The sequence below is a fragment of the Podarcis filfolensis genome (assembly GCF_964270895.1).
Source record: "Podarcis filfolensis genome assembly, chromosome: 2".
NCBI classification, from domain to species: domain Eukaryota; kingdom Metazoa; phylum Chordata; class Lepidosauria; order Squamata; family Lacertidae; genus Podarcis; species Podarcis filfolensis.
In genome coordinates this window covers 39517583-39542213 of record NC_139605.1, presented here as the reverse complement: position 1 = coordinate 39542213, position 24631 = coordinate 39517583, and the positions used below count along the sequence as shown (strand labels likewise).

Here is a 24631-nt window from a genome sequence, read left to right as displayed (position 1 = left end):
GTTGCAAATATTTCCATTGATTCTGTTAGAGCTTTTGGGTCTCTTTTAAGGGGTCTGTCCCTGGCTTTTTAAATTCACCACGTGTGCGTATTTGGGAGGAGGGTAGTCCCAAAGGTCCTTGAGCCTGCTTCTTAACAGTTATTTTGCACATTGAAATAGACAGTTAACTAACAGTAGGTTTTAGTAGCCTCTCTGTAGAATGAAGTGCTTTACAGAGCAGAGTAAAAATGCAAAGTTGATGTAACATCCCTTGTTCAGATAGGGGACTTGTGGATGTGGCTGCATGGTGGCAACTTTGCTGATATGTTTCACTTTGGCTAGAAAATCTGCCTCTTGACGTGTGTGGGTTATCTGCTGCAGATGCCAAAGGATCTACACGTAGTAGAGCAGGGGTCAGCAAACTTTTTCAGCAGGGGGCCGGTCCACTGTCCCTCAGACCTTGTGGGGGGCTGGTCTATATCTTTTTTGGGGAGAAATGAACGAATTCCTATGCCCCACAAATAACCCAGATAACCCAGAGATGCATTTTAAATAAAAGCACACATTCTACTCATGTAAAAACACCCGACAAGCCCCACAAATAACCCATAAATGCATGTTAAATAATAATAATAATAATAATAATAATAATAATAATAATAATAATAAAATTTATTTATATCCCGCCCTCCCCAGCCGAAGCCAGGCTCAGGGCGGCTAACAACAATCAAATAATCAAACAATCAAATAATCCAACATTCTAAAAACATTTCATTATAAAAATTAATTAAAAAACAAATTAATGGCAACCGTTAAGCAAAATTCTGTGCAGGTTGCCAGAGGAGGGAGTCAGGCTGTGCCCTGACCAAAGGCCTGGTGGAACAACTCTGTCTTGCAGGCCCTGCGGAAAGATGTCAGGTCCCGCAGGGCCCTAGTCTCTTGTGACAGAGCGTTCCACCAGATTGGAGCCGCAGCCGAGAAAGCCCTGGCTCTAGTTGAGCCAGCCTAACCTCTCTGTGGCCTGGGACCTTCAGGATGTTTTTATTTGCAGACCGTAGGTTCCTCTGTGGGGCATACCGGGAGAGGCGGTCCCGTAGGTACGAGGGTCCTAGGCCGTATAGGGCTTTAAAGGTTAAAACCAGCACCTTAAACCTGATCCTGTACTCCACCGGGAGCCAGTGCAGCTGGTATAGTACCGGATGAATGTGATCTCGCAGCGAAGACCCCATAAGGAGTCTCGCCGCGGCATTCTGCACCCACTGGAGTTTCTGGGTCAGTCTCAAGGGCAGCCCTACGTAGAGCGAGTTACAATAATCCAGTCTGGAGGTGACCGTCGCGTGGATCACAGCGGCTAGGTAAAAGGACACATTCTACTCATGTAAGAACACGCTGATTCCTGGACTGTCCACGGGCCGGATTTAGAAGGCGATTGGGCCGGATCCGGCCACTGGGCCTTAGTTTGCCTACCCATGCAGTAGAGTATGGTCATCTCTAGAATTTATTTGCTGGTATCTATCTACCTGTCAGGATTGATGTTGCATCTGGTGGTTCAGTGTTCTTAATCCTTAAGAGACAAGGTTTTATTGGTACCATCTCTCTGTCTTCCTGCCATTGATGAAGGGGAAGACTACAGACGGTGCACCTGGTCATCCAAATGAGTAAAACGACTCTGTGAATTTGTTCCTATTCCCAACTTTCATGACTCCTTGTCCTGCTTCTACTGCTGTAGAGAATTTGTTACCCATTAGTCCACCACTGACAGGCTCTTAATCTAAGACTCTTAGTAGGGCAAGAGCCTTGGGTCGGTGGCAGAGCATCTTCTTTGCATGCAGAAGGGTTCCGGTTCAATCCCCAAAATCTCCTGGAGGGCTGGGAGAGAGGAACCCTTGTCTGAAATCCTGGAGAGCTGTTTCCAGCCAGTGTAGAGAATACTGAGCTGGGTGCAGCCAGCTTCCTATGTCTGTGTGTTCCCGAGAACAAAGTCTGCTTCTCTCCAGATCGGGCAGGTCTCCATGCAGTCCTGATGGGGCTGCGGTGCCTGGGCAGGTGTTTATTCTTCGTCACATCCTCTCTGTAGTTTCTTCACCCCCCTCTCCCCTCCTTCTCTTGTTATTTGCCTCTGCTGACACATTCTCCCCGAGATCCGTCTGCCCCAGAGAATGGTTTTCATGTCGTGAGCCAAAATTGTGTTGTAGGCACGCACACACTTCAGCTGCGTGCAGCTCTGCTGACGCAGCAGCCCCACTTAGTGCTGGGGTCATGTTTGGAGCCCATGAATAAGCTCACACAAGGATCATTTGGGGATTAAAAAAAAAAGTTTGACTTCGTTGCACATTGGCCAAGATCCAGCGTTGCCCTCCCCTGCAGGGAGGGAGATTAATAGCCCTCAGCAGCAGCGGCTTGGGAAGAAAGGGACCATTGTCTTCTATCTGTTTCTTTCCTAGGGGATAGGGGTGAAGGCGATTACTTGGGAGGGAGGAGTGGATTGCTGCAGCTCTCCAGCAGCTCATGCCTGGCTCAGTGCCTAGCAAATGATGGGTGGAGGGCAAGGGGCTGGGAGTGTGAGATCCGCTGTCTTTTGGTCTGTCAAATGCAAGGAACAAGGAGTCTTCTTAACTCTATGTTGTGCAGCACAAATGTGTGCTTTTCTTTCTTTCTTTCTTTCTTTCTTTCTTTCTTTCTTTCTTTCTTTCTTTCTTTCTTTCTGCTTAGGGCTGTCAGGTGGAATCCTTCAGCTGCTTGGACCTCCAAGCTTTTGTATCACCACCTGAGAACTGACTTCATAGTAAGAAGTCTGAACTTAGGTTCAAGGGGAAATCTTAAATACTCCTAAAGTTTGAAGAGGCAGAGTATTTTTCTGATTACAGTGGTACCTCTAGTTACGAACTTAATTTGTTCCGGAGGTCCGTTCTTAACCTGAAACTGTTAACTAGAGGCGTGCTTTCGCTAATGGGGCCTCTTGCTGCCACTGTGCCGCCGGCACACGATTTCCATTCTCATCCTGAAGCAAAGTTCTCAACTCGAGGTAACTCTTCCAGGTTAGCGGAGTTTGTAACCTGAGGTGTTTGTAACCTGAGGCATTTGTAACTCAAGGTACCACTATAGTTGGGATTGATTTTCACCTTCCCTCTGTCCTTTATCTACTTTCTCATGAGTCATGGGGGGAAGTTAAGGAAACCTGAGCTCTTTTGATTACTGAATAAGAAGAGGTGCTGAAAGAAAACCACCTTTGAAAATCTCAAATGAAGTCTTATGGTCAAGGGAAGCTTCATTTTGTAAAGCAGCATACTTGTAGTCTCAAACCTGTTTAAATAGACAAACCTGTTTAAGTAGTTTGCAGAATTTGCCTTGATGTGACCTAGTCATTTAAATGAAGATTGCTTTTTGTTGTTGTTATTGTTGCCTTTGACAAATATTCGAGTTTTCACCCTTTGAGACCATTTACCTGAATTCACATTGAGTGTACTCATCAAAATCGAAGCAGGCTTTTTGTTTCCTCCATTGTAGCACAGCACATACGGTATAACTGGCCAGTGACTACTCCTGCAGTAGCTTCATTCAAAAATGAATGGGTGTTTCATGGCAACTGTGCTGGGTCGATTGTACTTAGAGAACTCAAAAAACCATCAAATTATGAATCTGGGAATGCTAAAGAGAAAGGCAATCACAAAGTGACATTTTTAAGAGTTTGAAAGCAAAGTTCAAATACTCAGTGTTAAGAATGAATTTACTTGTTGAAAACGTTGGCTGGTCAAATTTGGATGCCGTTTAGCTCTACAATGAACTTTCACTGTCTTCTGAGCGCACAATTGAAGTTTGACCGTTACGATTTTGCTTCTTCCTGTTCCTCTACATTCTCAAATCTTAGAGCTGGTTCACACTTTCTGATGGCAGTATTCAGGGACACCTTTTTCCCACTTGTAGACCAGCTGCAGCATCTTCCATGATCCCCTAACCACCCAAAATGGACACTTTGGAGATGTTATAGTAGGAGGTTACAGTGTCGAATCTAATGTCAAGTTCACATGTCCTGTCTTTAGTGTCTCTGTTAAACTGGCAACTGCCCCCAAGGACTTCAGTAGAAAGCAGAGAAGCAGAGGAAACAGGACTGCAATTAATATTAATAGCATTCAATACATGGGCAGAAAAGCACCTGGCTCCTCTTTCTGGTGTAGTGAGGCCTCTGGGTTGGGTATGTTGCAGCAGCAGCAGCAGCTGCTTGGGAAGTGGAGGCTAGTGTTGTATGCTACACAATGATTCCCAAAAGGGGGTCTCGAGTTTCTTACTCTCACAGCTTGGTTTGTGCAGCTGAGTTTTATTATGTCTCTGAGAACAATATTCTGCCTGCCATGGAGCTAGCGTTTGGGGGCCTTTCCTGGGGCAGACATTTCCTTTGCTGATCTCAAATTCACCTGCTTTCTTTCCTGGCTCTGCCTGTTGACAGCTAAGAGCACAAGAGTTGTGAATTGAGCTCTGTGTGTCTACAGCAGTAGGAAGGTGTCAGCCTTTCATACACATGGAGTGGTCATAGGTTATTCAGAGAAGGATCTGAGGTGGTATTTGTTGTGGGCAAAGAATACATGCACTTGGGTTGTACAGCTGCTTTCTTTTCTTGGAATTGACATTTATGAAGAAGACAATGCTTGCCTTACTGGGGAAAAGGGCCACAAGTGAAACTGTTTTGACATGTAAATCAAAGCCAGGAAACCTTACATTTCTGTCCTCCCAAGTATGATTGGAACCAGCACTTAATCATGTGATCCACTGCCAACTCATTGGTTTAAAAAAATCATTAACTGATGGCATCAGAACCAACTAGGATGTCCCGTTGCTGTCTAGTTCCTAGTTTATATTTCTTACCAAGATGACCAAAGCCGTTTCAGTCCCCAAACTAGGTTGGCACCTAGATGGCAGTGGATCCAGATTATTCACTTCATAAAAGACCACCTGGAGTTGGATTGTTGCAATACACTTTAGCACCTTGTTTAAAAAGAATAGATTAGTCACTGGGCAATAATAATACACCATGGAATTATTCATGGAGATATAATTTTTCCCTAGTACCTGTAATTGTTTCCCCAGAGCTTCCTTTAACACTGCTGGCATGTGATCAAGCATTTATCACCTGCTTCACTCCTTTAAACAGCCTTCTTTGGCAGTTTTAAGCTGGCATGATGAGCATGGCTTGAGTATGCATGTGGTTCACCTCAGGCTTCCACGAATCTTGTCCTCTTCCTAAGGTGGAATGAAATGAAAGGCATCCATTACAGTTGTACTTCAGGCACAGCCATTGATCTGGGGCCTTAAATTGGAATGGATGCAAGTGGTTTCATCCACAGAGTGCCTGTGCTAATGGATGGCAGCAGGTCACCAAGGAGTCCTCCCCACCTTTCTGAGGGTCAAAACAGAACAAGTGCCCTTTGCCACTTGAAATACCTCTGTAATTTGTGCAGCCCACTGTGCTCTTGCAAGCAGAAGAGTGTTTTGATTCCAGAGGTTGACTAAGGCTTCAACAGGCCTGTTCCATTGCTGGGAAGCTTCACCAGAGCCATCCAGAATCCCTTTAGATCATAAGCATCTGAGGGCAGATCATTGTAGTAGGTCAGGAGTTCTAGCAAATCTAAACTTTATTGGATAATGCCAGTAGTGGTAGGTGTGGCGTGGAGGAGATGCTGCTGCTCCTTTAAAGCCCTAAACGGCCTCAGCCCAGTATACCTGAAGGAGTGTATTGTTCACCCCCATTGTTCAGCCCAGACACTGAGGTCCAGCACCGAGGGCCTTCTGGCGGTTTCCTCACTGTGAGAAGTGAGGTTACAGGGAACCAGGCAGAGCGCCTTCTTGGTAGTGTTGCCCGCCCTGTGGAACACCCTCCCTTCAGATGTCAAGGAAATAAACAACTACTTGACTTTTAGAAAACATCTGAAGGCACCCCTGTTTAGGGAAGTTTTTAATGTCTGATGTTTTTAATGTTCTGTTGGGAGCCGCTCAGAGTGGCTGGGAAGGCCCCGCCAGATGGGCGGGGTATAAGTAATTAATAGTAATAGTAATAATATAAAATTATTATATCTGGATAGGGCTGGGGCAGGGCAGCAGCAAAGCCACATGGATGCGCTGGAGGGACTAATCTGAAGCCCCTTCCGATGGACTGGCATGTCCTCAAGATCACTGCTGCCCTGCCTCAGCACTATCTAGATACGTAGCAATGAAATGGCTGTATGGAGGGTAGCTCCACCTCTGTTCATGACAAGTAAGTTTGCTTGTTTGATTTTTGAAAAAACAACAACATATATGTGATGAAACATTGGAAGGCCAGGTGGGGTACACTCTGCAGGGTTGGTTTACCAGTATAGCAATTGGCCCCTTTAGCCGCGGGGTGGAGGGTGTAAATATGTCAGACTTGGAGACACAGCTTTGTATTCTGCCGTAGAGATCATGAACCCCAAGGCCACCCCAGTTGAGAAGAGTGTTGTCTTTTATTTCTGCAGGACCTGGGGTCTGACTTCAGACTTGGCTCTCAGGGAATCGTGGTCTAGCTTGATAGGGCCTGGCATATAGTGCGTGTGGGCAAGCAATTAAATTGCTAATGCTTGTAGGTAATTCTGCATCTGGTGTGGTCTCAGGCTGAGCAGGAGCTGCAAATTTAGTAGGCTCGCCCGGAGCTGTGGCCAAGGCCTAGTCATGCAGAGTGGGCCCATTAATAATGTTCACTTTAAATCAGTTTAGATTAACCAGTGTCATATCTGTCAGGGATGGTGAGCTGTGAGAGTTTGTTGCTCTTATGAACATTGATTTAGATTAAGTATCTCCCTTGCTTTTTTTCCCTTTGGCCTTATTATGCTGATATAATTAAAGTTCCAATATTTTCTGGTTTGTGGCAATGCAGAGTCTGGGACAGACGCCGCACTCGTATTAATCTTTATTAAATGGGAATGTATTTCTCAAAATAGAGGACAACAGCTAATCTTGCCTATCCCCAAATATGCTATCGATGTGGAGATGCTGTAGAGTCAATGTGTGAGAGGAAGGCTTCAGAGATCTGTGCTCTTTGCTTTGCTAGGAAGCCTGATTTATAAGGAGTCTGGCATATTCTCCCCCACCTCCCCCACTAAGCATTTGGAAGAGCTGAAACTCCAGGATAATGGTCTTTGTTTAAAGGATTGCTCTGCAGACCTGTGGAATGAAGATTTGGCTTTGGCTGCCCTTTTGAATCAAATAATTGTAGAACTTCACCCTAGTCCACCCTATATGTGGACTATAGCAGGTGCACCTGCACCTGCATATCAGGTGGTTTTGAGTTCTAGAACTCAAACCACCTGACATGAAGGTTGATTCTGTCACATCAGTTCATCTGTCTGTGCAGAATGGAGAGAGCTAGTTCAGGGCAACAAATCAAAAGATGTGTTGGTGAGGATCATTAGCGTGCTCCCATGCCAACCCCTCCCCTGAAAGGATACTGTTTGACTGTCCTTTGGCATCCATCCATTCTGACAGGACAACTGCAGGAGACGGACAGGATAATTAACTGTGCCCCCCTCCCTGCACATATTTTCATGATGATGAGATTGTGTTCTCTTTGGGTTATTCTGGGACTGGGTGTGTGAACTTATGGAAACTAAAGGCTGCTGGCTCTGGATAAGGCTATCAACAGGAAGGAGATCCATGAGCTTCTATCACAAGGCTTCTGCCAGATTTCTAGTTCCTGGCCAGCTACATTCCAGCCACACACCCAAGCTCTTCATTTGCAATCCTGCACAAGCTAAATTTTCAGTCCGACTCATGCCAGCACTTGTATTTGACCATCGGACACTTGTAGGAGCCTCAGCTGGCTCTTGTTCTGATACAGTCCGACAGATGGAGAGACACATTTGGTGCTGTGCATTGGGTATAAGTAATTACCTGCTTTTATGGGTGATTTAGGGTTGCATTGCCTGCTGCCTGATCTTGGGAGAGATCTCACAATAGCCAGAGCAAAAGATCACTACAAAATTACTAGCTCAGGGGTTCCTAGCAGAGAGCTTCCTTTCCTAAAGCTACCTGTGTTGTTGCTAAACTTTCCTGACTTTAGTGATCCAGGTCCCAAGTATTCCAATCCTCCTCTAACAACTAAGGAGGAAAAATAAATGAGCTGAGGATGTTGTCTCGTGGGTAGGTGGAAGATGACATCTACCACCAAAGCAGCATGGTCTTGATCCAAAATACGCTGGTAGTAGACCCCTGGTTTTGCTTGTATAATGGAAATATGCACAATGTTCTCCTTTGGGAGACTGAGGAAATATTGTGTAGTTCTGGTATTGCTAATACTGCAAGGAACTGCTTTGATACTACTGTTCATTGCCAATTGTTTTCTAGAAAATGCTGTCAGTTGGATAAATAGAATATATACACTATATATTCTAGTTAAGTCCAGTCGCGAACGACTCTGGGGTTGTGGCGCTCATCTCACTTTACTGGCCGAGGGAGCTGAATCTTCTTCCACTGCATCCTCCAACTGAGTTGGCTGCATCACTCTGCTTAATGATAGGACTGGCCCTCCTGGCTGAGCTGAGCTGCAGGCGGCCATTGAGTGGTAGTGGGATCAGATCCCAGGCATCAGAGCTGGGAGATAGAAAAAGGCCAAAGCATGTCAAGACACTCATTGAAAGGCAAAGGCCTAGCCTGAACAGAAAGCTGGTGAGGAGAGCTAATGGCCAGCCACTCCCAAGAGCCAGAAATCCTTTACTGCCTGACGAAATACTCTAACCTAGCTTCCCCAACCTGTTGCCCTCTAGATATTTTGGATATAGAACTTCCAGTGGGAGTTGTTATGGGAGTTGTAGTCCCAAACATCTGGAGGCACAAGGTTGGCAAAGGGTGCTCTAACCTGTAGTCAGTGGCTTACTACATGTGGCAACACTGCAGAAAGCTATCAATTCCGGGTTCCAGCCCCAGCAGTTCCTGATATCAGCTCTTCAAGAGCCAGCAAGAAAGTTGTGTTTTGTTTGTACATGCCAATTATTTCAAACAGTGGCATAAATGGAATTGCCCAATTTTTAAACGATGAAGAGACTGTTCTAGTTTGTTTGGCTCCGGTGAACATTTCAGTCCTCTGTTTCCATCCTTCCTCCATAAAGGGTTTATCTCTCTGTTTCTTCGTTGAACGAGAAGTGGACCTTTTCTCTACTTATGATCACTAAAGGTCTTCTGCAATCATGTTGTTTTAAGTTTTTTAAAAATCAATGTTTGGAGCTACGAGATACCTCTGTGCGCAGCCATATTGTGCTGGTTCACCCCTCCCTCCTTGATAAATTGCTGCTTGTGTATGATAAATATGGTAAAACTTGGGGGTGACTGCTACTCATTCAATCAGAACAAGCCACAAATTACTGGGTTGTGTAGAGTCTTAATTTCTTGTTATTTCCGTGTGGTTTCGAAACGGCATAGTAATGAACCACAAAGTGTATCGTCTGGGTAAGCCCTTGGACAGATGTCATTGGGGCTAATACTATTTTCTCAATCCCCCAGCCGGCTCACTTCAGCAAAGAATGATCTTCCCTTCTTGTCATAAGCTCGTGTTTACATTGCTGCCGTGTGTAGCATTGGCTCCTTTGCTCCACCTCGGAAGGGCTGAATCTCAATGGCAAGGAAAGTGGTTTCCCTCTGTTTGGGAGCTGTTGGGATCAGAGTCGCTGGGTTCATGGAGAGATGATTCCATATCAATCACCTTTCAGATCTGCTGAAGCCTTGAGCGCCCCACCAAGACACGTGGCTGAGCAGTGATAGCTGAGCTTCCCTATTAAATGCTTCCTGCTGTTGCCTGAATGTACAGCCTCTGTTCTCCCCACCTGCGTTGTCTTGGATGCTCTATCTGAGCCCTGCTTGGGGTCTTGGGGCAGGGACCAAAACAAAGTGCTTATTTTATAAATGGGGAACACAAAGTGCCTGAAGCTTGAAATGCACATGGATCTGCCATGGTCCAGTGCAAAAGTCCACATGGAGAGAGGGGGCAGGCAGGTAATGGTTGCTGAACCTTTGCTTCCACTATATCCAAATTCTATATCCTGCTTCTGATGGTGGCAAGAGTTTCTTAAGGCAATGCATAAGCTGGAGATGATGCAGAGTTGTGTGCTGCTTCTGGTTTTTCTGTGTTTTTGAATTTTGGTAATGGAGGTGGTAGCCTTTACCTCGAAGATCAAATATATTCTGGGTCCATGGTAATGAACATTCATTACAAAATGTGGCAAAATGGAGGTCCTGCACAACAAACCTTCTCCCCCCAAATGCTGGACTTTTTGTGATAAGGGGAAATGCACTGTGAAGTGTTGGACAACACTTGCTTGACATTGTCTAATCTCCCTGCAAACAAAGCAGGATGAATGCTCAGCAAGCAGGTCATCTACAAGGGTCCTACAACTTCAATTGTGCAACCTGAATTTGCCAGCGTGTGATTGAATCCCACCCCAAAATAGTGACGTTCTGAAACCACCCTCAGTTTTTAATAAAGCAGCAAAGTTAAGAAACAGATTGTGTTGGGAAGGAAGGGAATGCCAGGGCTGATTCAAAATAACATTTCCTCCACGCATAAATATCTGCGGAACTGACTCACCCCATCTCTTCCAGCAGGTGTCAGCGCAGAGCACAGAACGGTAGCTTGGGGATGGACAAGTAGAGAGGGAGGGAGGGGGGCTTTGAAATGCAGTACCATAAAAAAGCCCTCCTTTTGCACTGCTTCTCAGCACCCTGTGAGCCCCGTAGAACTGGGAAGGGTTCCCCTGAAAAGGCTGCAAAGTGTGTTTCAGGCAGATAAGTCTTTGCCTTTGAAGTATGGCAGCAAACTAAAGCGCCTCCCTCTTGTTGTTGCTGCCAGCCACTGAGAATTAATCACAGCCACATACAGATAAGAGTACAAAGCAACACAGAGCATTGTGCCAGAGAGAGAGGCAGGCAGGCAGGCAGAGGCAAGCAAGAATGAGAGACATGTGGTGGGGTGGACCTAGGGAAAGGAAGGACGGATCCAGAGTAGGAAGGTCAGGAGGAACAGAATTTGGCAGGCAGGCAGGAGGTGCGATTCCTATTCGGAGTCCTCCGGCAGTGTGGAAATGCTGGCAAACTGTTCTGACTCTCTTTCCTTTGTACTTTGTATCTGTTTGCTTGATGCTGCTCTCATTTTAGGGAACATTCTATCTTTGACTCCATAGAGCAGAAATACAAATTTGTGGTCTTTGGGAGATCTTTCTCTCTCTCTCTGTGTGTAGGATATATATACAGTGGTACCTCAGGTTAAGTACTTAATTCATCCCTGAGGTCTGTTCTTAACCTGAAACTGTTCTTAACCTGAAGCACCACTTTAGCTAATGGGGCCTGCTGCTGCTGCCACGCCGCCGGAGCACAATTTCTGTTCTCATCCTGAAAAAAGTTCTTAACCCAAGGTACTATTTCTGGGTTAGCGGAGTCTGTAACCTGAAGCGTATGTAACCCGAGGTACCACTGTATATGCCTTCCACTCAAGGGCTGTGGGGCTAACGTGTTTAGGCCTACACGTCGGCAGTGGGCAAAGCCAAAGTCAGCTGTAGATGAGATCAGAAGCAAAAGTGGGCAGGGCCACATCTTCTCTCTTTTCACCCCCTGTTCTTCCCTGCTCATGAGGCTGCCAGGGGAGATATAGATTGGTCATGCTAAGGGACTGAACTGACTGCTTCCAGAGGGCTTCCCACCTATCCCTTCTTCTATCGCTCCATCCATTTAGGCCGTTTGCCCCATTTCCACCTTCCTTTCCCTCAGGGCTCCCCCGACCCACATGAAATTATGTTGAGGATTGCATGAATTTAAGCTAACAGCTGCAGTTTGAGCATTGCTGATTTTTTACTTTTGCAACTTGCCATATTTGGCAGGTGTGTTTGCTATCTTCAGACAGAGCTTGTGTTTATGACCATGTTATATATCTGCAGAGAGCCCAATAAAGCATGTAAACACCATTATTGAAGGAATATCGAGTCTGCAGCATCAGGTGGGTGGTTGGGGAGTCAGGAAATGCCAATAATAAGTTTGCTTGTGTATTTAGCTTCCTTGTGTATAGGGCTGCCATCTGATCATCTTTTTCCAAAATGACATAGGAAGTTTGTAATGCAGCCAAGAGATAGTAGGCAATAACAGCAGGGACAAAGGGCTAAAATCTTTTTATCCAGCATAAAATAATTGATCTGTTGAATTGCAGTTCAGTGGAGTCTCAACACAGTGGGAAGTGGGTCAAGTTGTTGTCCTTTCAGAATATGAACCTGATGGAATTGTTCAATTATCCATGAGTACACGAGTGGTAAATAGCAGCATCAAACAAAAGAATAGTATTTGCTGCCAGTGATTTACCTAACCATTTGGGGCAGATTGGCCACTAGCCACCATCTATTTGCGGCAGGAAGCTCTGGATACAGATACCAGTTCATGGGAGGGCTTTCTTTTCTTGGCAAGGCAAGTCTGTTTGTTTAGTTGCTATAGTCTGGAAAGATTCACATTTAAGATTGAAAATTAGTCGCAGGAGAATCCTATTCATGTTACTGAGAAGTAAGTCCCGCAGATTTTAATGGGACTTACAGGCAGTCAAGATTGCAATCCTGAATGCACTTACTTGGAAGTAAGTTCTTCATAACATGTACAGGATTGCACTGTGCAGTCTACTTGATGCTATAGAGGTGTCCATGCTAATATCACTTCTGAACATGAGTCATTCTCCAGTTTCTAGCCTTCACAGGTGTTTGTTTTTTATTTTAAATGAATATTTATTAAATTTTCCAATTTTATATAAAGACAAAAAGAAAAAGAAAAAGAAAAATATTAAAAACAATTCAGTTTCAATAACAGTTTTTCAGTCACATGTTTCTTTGACTTCCTCATACCTCCCCTTCCTGTTCTCTAGTTCAATTTGTTAATTCAGCAAATCCTAATCTCTTAACATTCCTTTTTAAATATCACCTTATTTTCCACTCAACTTTTTTAAATTTAATAACAAAAACAATTATAATCCCCATTATCTTTATCATAACAGCTGGAGACCACCAAAGTTCAAACCAACATCTTTTCAAAGTTCATTAATTTTATAATATTTCTGTAAATATTCCTTAAATTTCTTCCAATCTTCTTCTGCTGACTTTTCTCCCTGGTCGCGGATTCTGCCGGTCATTTCTGCCAGTCCCATACAGTCAATCAACTTCATCTGCCATTCTTCCAGAGTGGGTAAATCTTGAGTCTTCCAATGCTTTGCTATGAGTATTCTTGCTGCCGTTGTGGCGTACATAAAAAAGGTTCTGTCCTTCTTTGGCACCAAATGGCCGACTATACCCAAGAGAAAGGCCTCTGGTTTTTTCAGGAAAGTATACTTAAATATCTTTTTCATTTCATTATAAATCATCTCCCAGAAAGCCTTGATCTTTGGGCACGTCCACCAAAGGTGAAAGAATGTACCTTCATTTTCTTTACATTTCCAACATTTGTTATCGGGCAAGTGATATATTTTTGCGAGCTTGACTGGGGTTATGTACCACCTACAGGTGTTTGTTGTACTTTGCCAGCTGTGCTAGTTGGCAGAACTGTCTGTGGCTGACGGGAGTTGTTGTTTGGAACATCTGGAAGGCACCAGGTTGGAAAAGCCGGTCTATAGTAACACCTATTCATCCTTTTGCAAGTTCCATCCTGAGTTTCTGAACTTCCCAAAGGTGATTTGTGCTTTTGTTAGCTGATGCTTGGGAATTTTTTCTTTATGAGATAGCACCTCTTGTAGAGCAGGTTGCTTGTGTCTGATGGTTAGCCAACGCCCAACTGAATTTCTTCCCTGTACAAGGGGATGGTGTCTGACTTCCTTCAGAGCAGCACTAACATTAAGATGACCTCTTTTTACTGGGGTCAGTCAGGCCCTTTTACTGATGGTTTGTATCTCTTTTAACAGCTGTGCTGTTTTTAACACAGAGGGTTTTCAGCTTTATCACTGCTTATTGTACAGCTCTTACAATTTCATTGTTGAGTTGTTTTGTTTTTCTCATAATAATCCATGTTGCATGTCATGTGAGCAGCGGAGAGGATGTCTTTTTGTGTGCTCTTCCTTGGGAAGGAGTATTACTTGTGGGTCAGCACTTCTTTACCCATGTTATGCAATCACTCTGCAACTCACTGTTTGCTACTCCAGACTTGACCTAGTTTACATGATTTTCCCTGGGTTTCATTTGTAGGCCATCTTAAGAGTCCATTCTGTTTTCTGAATCCTCCTGCTGTATGTCTGGGACACATTTAAGGCAAGTGTGTTCCCATAAGCTCAAGATTTCTAATTTGGAAAGAAGTCCAGAGCTACAAGTAAAGAAACCAGAAAATTGTTTGCATGGAATAATAATAATTTGAATGCTAAGTGAGGAAAGAATTAAGTAGCTATTTACACATGGCATCAGAAAGATCTTTTTGCACCTGTGTTCTAGGTGTGTAAATGAAAACTCGATGCTACTCAGTTGTGTAACATGGTTTTAAAGAGTTTTTCCCTTTTATAAATATCAGGTTTGAATTTTCTTTCTTTCTTTCTTTCTTTCTTTCTTTCTTTCTTTCTTTCTTTCTTTCTTTCTTTCTACAGCTGACAAAGCTACTGCTCAAGTTTGGGCTACACCTATGGTTAATAAATCACTGAGGATGCTCATCAGTGGCTAGGATGTTTAAGCCAGGAACACATTATCTTCTTATCTCCTGTTTTTATATTGTTGTATATTCTCTAACCATGTTACATTTTAAGATTCTTCCCTGAATAATCCAGCCTAGTGCTGTGACTGACTTACATGAGATGGAGTGAATATGAGCAGAATTCTCAATGAGAAATTAGCTAGAGTAATTATTAGTATTTGAGTAATTATCAGCATCAGGATAAGGAGAAAGGTTAATAAGGGGCTTTTTTTGGTAAATGTTTATTCCCCTGGGTGGAAGTGTGGAATGGAGGGCAGGAAGGAGGATGTTTCTTAGGAGTGTTGCTCTGATTTACAGATACCGTTCTTCACATCTCATGCCTCTGTACCTTCCCACACCTGGTGGGAGATGGGGTGTGGAAGAACCTAGATGGATAGGACTCCTTCACAGTGCCACTGTGCCTTAATAGCTGCTTTCAAATAAAGATCAAGAAACTGTCAAATTCCAGCTGTGTTAGAGTCCTACCCTGCTTCAAGCAGGTGAAAGTAGAACAGTCCTGGAGAGGTGTGAGCTGTAAGTCATTTACTGCATCTCATCCCGTGCTTCTGGTACTGAATTTGGTATATACATATCCTTCTCAAATGCATTGTAGTTCCCTGTTCCTTCCTCTGCTTAAAAGGCCTGTTTCCTTAGTTTTCTACTGAAAGTGTTTTTGCCTACACTGCAAATGAAGTTCTAGGAGATAAAACCAGAATTCCCTCTGGGACAATAGGAAAGAGACCAAAACTGTTAACACATTGTGGTGGGTGTGCCCACTCCTCTACGAATGCCTGGAGGATAGCAAATACGTGTGGCAAAAGCATCTACAGCTGTCCTTAACACTTTAACGAAAACAAAGAACAAGAAGCATCTTGTCCATGGGTTTTTGTAATCTGATTCCTTGAGCTGGAGCAGCTTGCACAGGGCATATTTGTCGGTGCACTTACCGTGCCAGAAGTCTTCTGTTTTTCTTGTGCAAGACACTCGGTCCCCACCATATCTAGCTTTCTTTTCTTTTCTTCTTTTTGGAAGTATAGAGGTGCAGACTTGCAAACAGCCATTCACTTTCCCCCTACAGCAAGTAAGAATCATTGCTGCACAACCAGTCAGAGCAACTCTGTACAGTAATGAGATCTTGATGACCATGTTGCAAAAGCATCATGTTTGCTGCTTGGTTGTTGCCACTATTGCATGATGATAAACATGCACCTGATAGTATGCATTGACAGTTCTATGACCCTATGAAACCACAGGAACACAGGAAGCTGCTTTATGCTGAGTCAAACTATTGGTCCCTCTAGCTTAGCACTGTGTACATAGACTGGCAGCAGCTCTCCAGGCTTTCAGAATGGGATCTCTTCCAGGCCTACCTGAAGATGCTGAGGATTGAGCCTGGGACCTTTTGCATGCAAAGCAGATACTCTGCTGCTGAGCAACAACCTTTCTATCTGGCCCTGTTTGTTTTTCCAACTTTCTTACCTGGGCAATTACAAACTTTCCATGAAAGTAATTACTCTTAAAGGGTATTTCTGTCATCAGCATGGGTCTCTATACACACCCCAGGGCTCTGCAGTAAAACCCACCCCCGCAGATGTTGGCTTTGTTCTAATGGGAAAAAATCTGAATAAATCAGAATATTACCATGGTAGCCAAACTCAAGTCCAAATGTGGACTAATGCCACTCTAAAGTGCAGAGTTTGCCTACACTGCATATGAATTTCAAGGATAACTGCCAGAATGCCCTCTGGTTCCATAGGATTGCCCCCACTTGTCCTAAGCGGTGGCTCTCTATTCTGCTTAGCTAGAGAACAGGCATCAGCACAGCACTGGAGCAGAAGTCTAGTTTTTTACTTCCATAGTCAGATCCTTCTCCTGTTCAGGTATAGTAAGTCACTGTTGCCTTTGCTACATATGCTGCAGGTTAGACACCTGTGGAGTAACATAACCCATCTCTTACAGGCCACTCTTAGACATATTTACTCAGAAGTAAGTTCCATTGTGTTCAATAAGTGTGTTTAGATTTGGGGTCGAAGTTTCCTATGGACTTTATGGGAATTTCCTTCTCTTACAGAAGAGGTAAAGGTAAAGGGACCCCTGACCATTAGGTCCAGTCATGACTGACTCTGGGATTGCAGCGCTCATCTCGCTTTATTGGCTGAGGGAACTGGCGTACAGCTTCTGGGTCATGTGGCCAGCATTACTAAGCCGCTTCTGGTGAACCAGAGCAGCGCATGGAAACACTGTTTATCTTCCCGCTGGAGCAGTACCTATTTATCTTCTTGCACTTTGACGTGCTTTCGAACTGCCAGGTTGGCAGGAGCAGGGACCAAGCAACGGGAACTCACCCCGTCACGGGGATTCGAACTGCCAACCTTCTGATCGGCAAGTCCTAGGCTCTGTGGTTTAACCCACAGCGCCACCCGCGTCCCTACAGAAGAGGTAGCTAAGCTTGAAAAACAAGTGTCTGTTTCTGAGATGTCCCACACACCCAGAGCTTGGAAAGTTTGTTTTAAAAAGTAACTAGTTATAGTTCAACTTGTCAACCCCCCACCCCTCCCCTTCCCTAATTGCACTTGATATTTGTCCCTTTGCAAAATAGACTAGTTCAGTTCAGATTCATCCAAATAATCCTTGGTAAGTTTATTCAGCATTTAGAATGTTACAAGCTTCTGAGCTGAAGTGTAAAACACAAAAACCAAGAAACTAAGAAAAGACACACATAGTGAAATGTGAATTGTTTATAACACACGCCCCCCAATTATTCTCTTTCAGCTTTAAGGCCCAAAGAGTCTGTAAAGAGGGTTTTTAATAAATAAAAAATCTAGACTGAACTAGAAATCGTTCAAGTTCTATCCCAATATGAACTTAATTAATGTACACTTCACACAGGCAATTATGGGAACCGCTTTCAGATGCAGTTCAGAGATTTTTGAACTAATTCCCTGAATGTCATTAAAACCGAACTAGTTCCTACTAAGCACTGAGCACACAGCAAGTCAGCTCACATCCATCATATTTGTATTCTGCTTGGGGATCAGTGTGACACAGATGGAGTTCCCTCCCTATACCCTCAGAACAGTCTTCTGAGGAAGGTTAAGCTGAGAGAGACTGTGGTTGACCTAAGGTCACCCAGTCAGCTTCACGGCTGATCAGGGATTTGAGCCCAGCTCCAAAGACAGCATGCTATCTTCTGTGCCACCCTGGCTCTGATAGCTGCTTCAATGACGCCGTTGTACAGGCTTTTTATGTTTTGCTATTGGAGATCTCATCCACTTACCTAGCACTACATGGCGGATTAATATAATTGTAGAATTACCCCAGTAGTTAAATGTTACTGCTGGAATGACTTAACACACCCACAGATCGATTTCAAAACTAGGGTAAGAGTGTATTGATCGATTGTGCTGTGAATACAGCCCATAAAATGACCGGAAGGGTGCATTCGACATGACAGTGCATCTTAGGTGAAATTGTTGCCATGTTGAAGAAAAGAAGAGCCTATATCCAGCTTCTCACAGGTAGTGCCTGTAGCTGATAAAGCCGCCAATTATAGTCCCAGATAAGAACAAGTATGAAATAGGTATAATAATGTATTTTTAGCAAACCAGTGGGTTTTTATAGAAGTATGCAATGTTTAGTGTTGTAATGAGTTCCTTATCAGATATAATAGACTCTCTTTATAATAGATGTGGATAATGTGGGCCTACAGTTGTGGACTTCGGCTCCCATCAACTCTAGCCAGCAGGGCCAGTAGTGAGGGATGGTGGGAGCTGTAGTAGCCCAGGTACCTCTGGAGGGCACAGGATAGCTACCCTTTTCAGAATGAGAGACAGAAGTGAGCTACAGTGGACAGAAAGTCAGACTTGGACCAGGGGGAACTGGGTTCAAATCTCCACTCAGCCACAAGGCTCAATGGCTGAGCTTGGTCAGTCTTAATCTTCTTTTGACCACAACTGAATACTTTTTGAACTCTGAAGGTGTGTTGGGCTTGGGATGGAACATAACTTCAGAAACAGGCTCCATCTCTTAAGTTCTACTCCTGATTTCTTCAGTGGACCAAGGAGAGCTTCTTAGTTGTGCCCCCAAGTATCTTCAACACATCAGCTCACACGCAGAGAGTCAACTCCACAACAATATTCCCCTTGGAGTTCTGCTAAAGCACCTTCTTTTTGGACTAGGGCAACTTTGTGTTACACTTGTAAGCTACTTTGGATGTTTTAATAGAAAAGAGGTATGTTTGTAAATACAGACAAGAATCTTTCGGAAGTATTCATAAGGCATTTCATTTGGGCTGGTTTTGGATGTTTTGTGTGGGTGTTTATATTAGTTGTATCTGTTTTATATATTCTCCGTTCGTATACGTTTTAATGTAATGTTCCTGGCACAGAGTCTTCGGAATTGGAGAGGCTTAAAAAAAAAAAAAAGATAAATCTCAGTTGCATGTACAAAGCGAGGTTGATTGCTAATGCAGATATTCTAGTAACTTCAGGTAGTGGCCTATTGACAAAGCTTTTAGCATTCAAATAGAAATAATTGACCAGCAGGGGGTTACAGACTCTTGTAATGACCTATATTTGATATGCAGGAGAAAGAGCTTGCGGAATCAATGGAAGCTCCCCTTTCAGGGCCTTGGATTTCAGGCTAACTCAAAGACTCCTACATGTTACAATAGAAGCATGTGTTTAAAATGTAGCACATATCTGCTTGCTTCTGTCCTGTGCTCTGTGGCACAGCTTCCTTTCACTGTGTCTGCACGGTGGGAAACATGCAGCAGGGAGACAGGTCAATAGCGGCTCCCTGCTGTATGTTTGTGTGGTATACATGCAGTGAAAAAGAGCAGGTATGCCTGCCTCCTCTCGCAAGGATGGTGCACTGAGGGAGGGAGGAACAGGCCCCTAGGAAGGATGAGGAGGGAGCTGTTGGCAAAAAGGAACTCCTAGAGACGGGCCTGTGAGTGAAATAGTGATTTTAGTCAACCTGAGGGTCAGGCCCATCTATGGACTGGGATACGTATTAGCACAGTAATTGAAGGGACCATTGCAGGACTTCCAGCAGGAATTGGCAGCTGCAGAGACGCATTCCAGTGATTCCCTCCATTTTTGCTGTGCAGCTGTCAGGCTGCGTGTGAGGGCTCCTCACAATTGCACCTGCATTCCTGGACACCTTCACCACAGGCCCAGGCCCTGTTCCCTGTAGGGGGCCAACCTCCCCACGTCTCTGCCTCTGTCTGTCAGCCTTCCTTAGCTCAGGGGTGTCTCTCTTAATCAAATACATTTGTTTTGTAAAACTGACTAAAAATAATCTGGGGCTGGTGTGTGCTGGATGTTGGCGGTGAATCAAAGGCGCCGCTCTAATTAAACGGGCCCCAGTTTGTTTGTGAGCCGCATACATTTCCATGCTAATCAGCCACACGCCAGGATCCTGCCTCCTAAGCCCCACTTCCTTTGCCTGATTGAAAAGTATGCAAATGGACGGATGGAGTCTATTTATTGCAACGAGGGAAATGAAGCTGCAATGCGCGCTGTGGGGCTTTATTTGGGGACTAGGGTGGGGAAGCGCTTTGGTTGGGGGCGGGTTGTGAAGATGAAGGATGTCCCAGTTATTAAACATTGCCAGTGGAACTAGAGGGAACAAAATGAATTACTCATTTCCCACTAAGTAATAGCATAGCCAGGCACAATTTTGTTTGTGTTTTTATGTGGCTTTGAATCTGTCACTTAGACTTTTCTCCACAATTTACCTACTACTACTGAAATCCAGTGGGAATGAATGGAAGGCTCTCTGACCGAGGCCCTCTGTGCTTTCGCTTCCAAATCAGTAGACTGTTCCCCTATATGGGAACACCATGAGAAATCTCCAAGAATGGGAACTACATGGATGGTAAAGTCAGGAGGTGGGGCTTGGTCAGGGCCTAAAATTGAACTATTGTTGTCTGTTGGACATTTGATGGGTGCTGTGTGGAAAGTGTTCCTTTCTATGTCTGGGGAAATAGAACTGCTATTTTCCTGGTTCCACTTCAGCTTTACAGACAGGTTTGTTTTCTGTAATGTAATGTGCTGGGTCCACCTTTTGGAGTGAGATTGAGGGTGATGGGTGCAGAATGAAGAATTCCCACTCTTACTGCCAAATGTTGTACTTGCTTGACAGAAAGAATGGAGAAGCGGCTTCAGTACCAGGCGCAAGAGACAATGGTGGGATTTGGTGCAAATTTTTATGTGCCCACATTTGGTTATCCAGGAAGCTGATGGGGTGAAATAGTTTCTGCTTTCCTATACACCTCTCTCTGTGTAGGAAAGTACTTACGACATGCATCACCCAGAAACATATATAAAAGACAAACTGAATTTCTAGAGTCTGTTGGTAACTCATGTTAGCCACTGCTAGCATGGTAATAATAAATTAATAATAAATTTTTATTTATACCCAAGCTCATACTTTCTGGGCAAGTAAATGACTCATGCTCAGGAACCAGGTGGCAGTTAACTTTAGAGAATTAACCCTATTGTATTTCCTCCCTGTCGTGGGTTGGCTGTGACCCTGGGGTGCCTTTTTAATGTGGTTATGGCTTCTATAGTGAAAGCAAGGTCTTTAGGATAAGCTTTATTGTCACTGTGAGTGGTAATGGGATTAGAGCATTTACTATATCCCTTGCCTAGAACAAAGGTGCTGGTTTACCTTCTCTTCTGTTATGAAATACAGGCTATGGGGAGGCGGAACATGGGTCCTTGATCATAAAACAAAGGTGATTATATGTGTTAACTCTCCACTAATGTTACATTAAATGCACTATGCCGTTGGTACTTAGGGAAAGTGTTCTAGGCTATAAGCTTTCTGATGCTCCACCTTTTTTCCACACCAGAGAACATTTTAAGAACGGCACAATTGCTAGGTTGCTGGGAAAGTTCAGCAGGGGAGAAATGCTGATCAAAACAAAGCTTAAATAATCCAGGTGTGTGACAAATGGGGTTGTAATAGCTGTCCTGCAAGTGCGTGGAGAGAGTTAATGTTAAGATGAGCAAAACATTGCATACAATGACCATATGACAAAGAAGCTAGGTTGTGATGATTGTGTTCATACAGATATTTGGCAATATTTCTGTAGTTGCACATTAGGTGGGATGAAGTTCCCAGTAGATTAAACTCTTCCTCCTCCTAGTGCTCTCCCAGTCTAGATATGTAATGGAAGGCTCACCCCAGTTAAAACAGAGCTTTGTGTTTCATCTCCTCTGCAATGCCTGTGTGGCTACCACTATTTCTCTGCACACCCCTTACCAGCCATTTGCACTTTCTTTGGAGCTATTAACACATTATCCAGAAGTCCCCTGCTTCATTTAAAGTTCATTAGATTTAATTGAAGAGCATTAATGTGCACTGAAGTGCATAATGTAGTTTTATTTTAAATGGAAACCAGGTGGAGCTATTTCTTGTCCTAACTCTTTCTCAAGGAGTAGTTTGATAAATGAATGGAGGCAAAAAAATAAAATAAAGGCAACTTGGATAAGGGTTCTAAAGCAGCAAAGGGATTGGGAGGGGCTCTTGTTGGCTGGCAAGATTAGGTTGATGGTTCATTATTTCCCCTTAAATAAAATATTTAGAAAAATGCATGAAAGATGGGTTTCTGTTTTGGAGAATCATCCTGATCAGGGGTAGGCAACCTAAGGCCCTGGGGGCCAGATGCGGCCCAATTGCCTTCTCAATCCAGCCCTGTTCTGGGAATCAGCGTGTTTTTACATGAGTAGAATGTGTCCTTTTATTTAAAATGCATCTCTGGGTTATTTGTGGGGCATAGGAATTCGTTCATTTTTTCCCCTTCAAAATATGGTCTGAGGAACGGTGGATCGGCCCACGGCTGAAAAAAGTTGCTGACCCCTGATCCTGATTCAGCATTTCCTTCTCTGCTTCTACCTGTGGCAGCCAAAACATGCTGTTGGGATGGGGTTCTTGGGATTTCCATTGGGCTGATTTATCAAAAATCAGCGCATGACTTTGGCCTAGTTGGAAGTCATGAAGTTTTAAGGAACATGGTGGTGGTTGACAGGGTAAGGGCTGACTATCATATACTGTATACCTAAAGCTCCTCATAGGTTTTTCTTTCTTTCTGTTCCCCCACCAGCTAGCTATGGTGTGTATTGGCACATTATTCCTTTGCCACCCAAAAAATGTCTCCCATCTTGATGATACTAGGCATCATAACAGCAAATGCTAACGCTGCCGCCTTTTCTTTCAGATCCTTGTGGACCCTGCCAATCCCATTGGACGTTCAGCATTGCAGTATGAGAATGTCATAGCCCATGATGGCAGCTCCATCCTGCGGGACTTAGTGCTCAGCCCTGATCTCCAGTACCTCTATGCTATGACTGAGAAACAGGTAAGAACTTGAGTTTCTCCACAGCCGGCCCTTTTACGTGATTTTAAGCTTAGCAGTAATGAGGCACAGCCCTTTCTCTCTGCTTAGTACATCTGTGTGATATTTCTCCAGCACAGTGTGAGGCAGGACTGTCAGATTCTCAGAGCAACCAAATAAAAATACTTTCTTCGAATACATCACTCCCTTTATTAGTACAGTTCTGATTAGATGTCGAGCTCATGGAGTGATCATGGAGCTCATTGCAATAAAAGTGCTTGTGTGAGTGATGGGCTACACCTTTACTTGATTCAACACCAGAGCGACAGCTCTCCTGAGGGCTCCTTTTTAATGAACAAGCAGATTCCATCATCTGATGGGTGACAGCTTAGGCAGAACTCTGTGTGCGTTGAGTTTCAGCACGCCCTGCAAATGGACAGAATCAGCCAAATGTGCAAGTGTGTTAAAGCTCAGTGTGCGCTGCCAGCCATCACATGATTGCATATGGTACAGGTGGTCACCACAAGCAAGGGCCGTGGCTGGTCATGAAAAAGGGGCTCTTGGTCCACTCATTTTAACTCCGCAAGAAACTTCTCTGCTGTTTCTATGGCAGCACAGTGCAAGTGCTGTACTTTGCCATTCCCCCCACCAACAACTAAAGACCCAAACTCAGCTTTCCTCATTAAACCTTGCCAAAATTGGTATGGTGTGCATTAGTCACGAAAACATTTGTATTATCAGTTTAAGCTGCTTAATCCTTCTTGGGCTGCTGCGCATATTATTAGTTACTCTTTTCCAGAATAACTAATAATATATACTGAGTGTCCGATGCCAAAATTATTATTTTTCTGTGTTTTCTTAGTCAATATAATTATCTCATGAATGTAATGTTCAAACTTGGCAGGACAGTAGCAGACCAGTCACATATAAAGTGAGATCTCATCCTTAGAGTAAATAATACATGGTTGAGGGAAACTAAAGCCTCTCCTTGCCTACCACTCCATGCTTGTGTAAAGTTTCCCACAAGCACCTTTTACCCAGTTGATCTCACTCATTGAAATCAGGGGAATGAGAAAGCACCCAGTGGTGGAGGCCATAGGTAGACGGACCTTAGGTAGGTAAGCCACAAACAGTGGAAGTGCCTGGAAGCTCTGACCCATCCACCTTGTGTTCATGAAGCAGTGGGCCCTTGCTTCATACACGACTGAGGGAGACCTGGGTGTAAATGGAATAGGTCTGCTGCTACCATGTCTGGTTTGGCTCTAAGAGTCCCCCCTCCCCCCCCATTTTGCTCTCAGGTTTCTTTTCATAGAATGAATAATATCTATTTGAGTCTGTCCTGAGGGGAAACAAATTTACTATTAGGAAGCAGATGAATCATGGGTACATGCAACATCTCTTCTAAAGCAGACTCATTAGGTCTGTTTTGCAAAAGCTCTGTCATTTGACAGATTGTCTCTGCTACAGGTATTGGAGAAGTTTCTTTTGCACTCCTCCAGCAAGATAAACTGGTGTTTATATGAGTTAGGAGCACTGTGGCTGCGTAGCCCAACCTTAATTCTGTTGGGCTGCAGTTTCTTTACCTTTTTACACTGGGATTGCTTTATTCTCCTCTTGCAGTCTGTCCTGTAGCTAGGTCTGAGG

General features: G+C 44.0%; 1 protein-coding gene across 6 annotated transcripts in view; it reads left to right on the top strand.

The window, feature by feature from the left end:
* The window catches only part of PLXNA1 (plexin A1), a 300883-nt gene that overhangs the window by 122078 nt on the left and 154174 nt on the right, over nucleotides 1-24631 (top strand). For all 6 annotated transcript variants that reach the window (XM_083602755.1, XM_083602754.1, XM_083602757.1 and 3 more), the window contains exon 4: nucleotides 22871-23011. In XM_083602755.1, the coding sequence (XP_083458881.1) occupies nucleotides 22871-23011 (141 nt within the window). The remainder of the gene's footprint in view (nucleotides 1-22870; nucleotides 23012-24631) is intronic.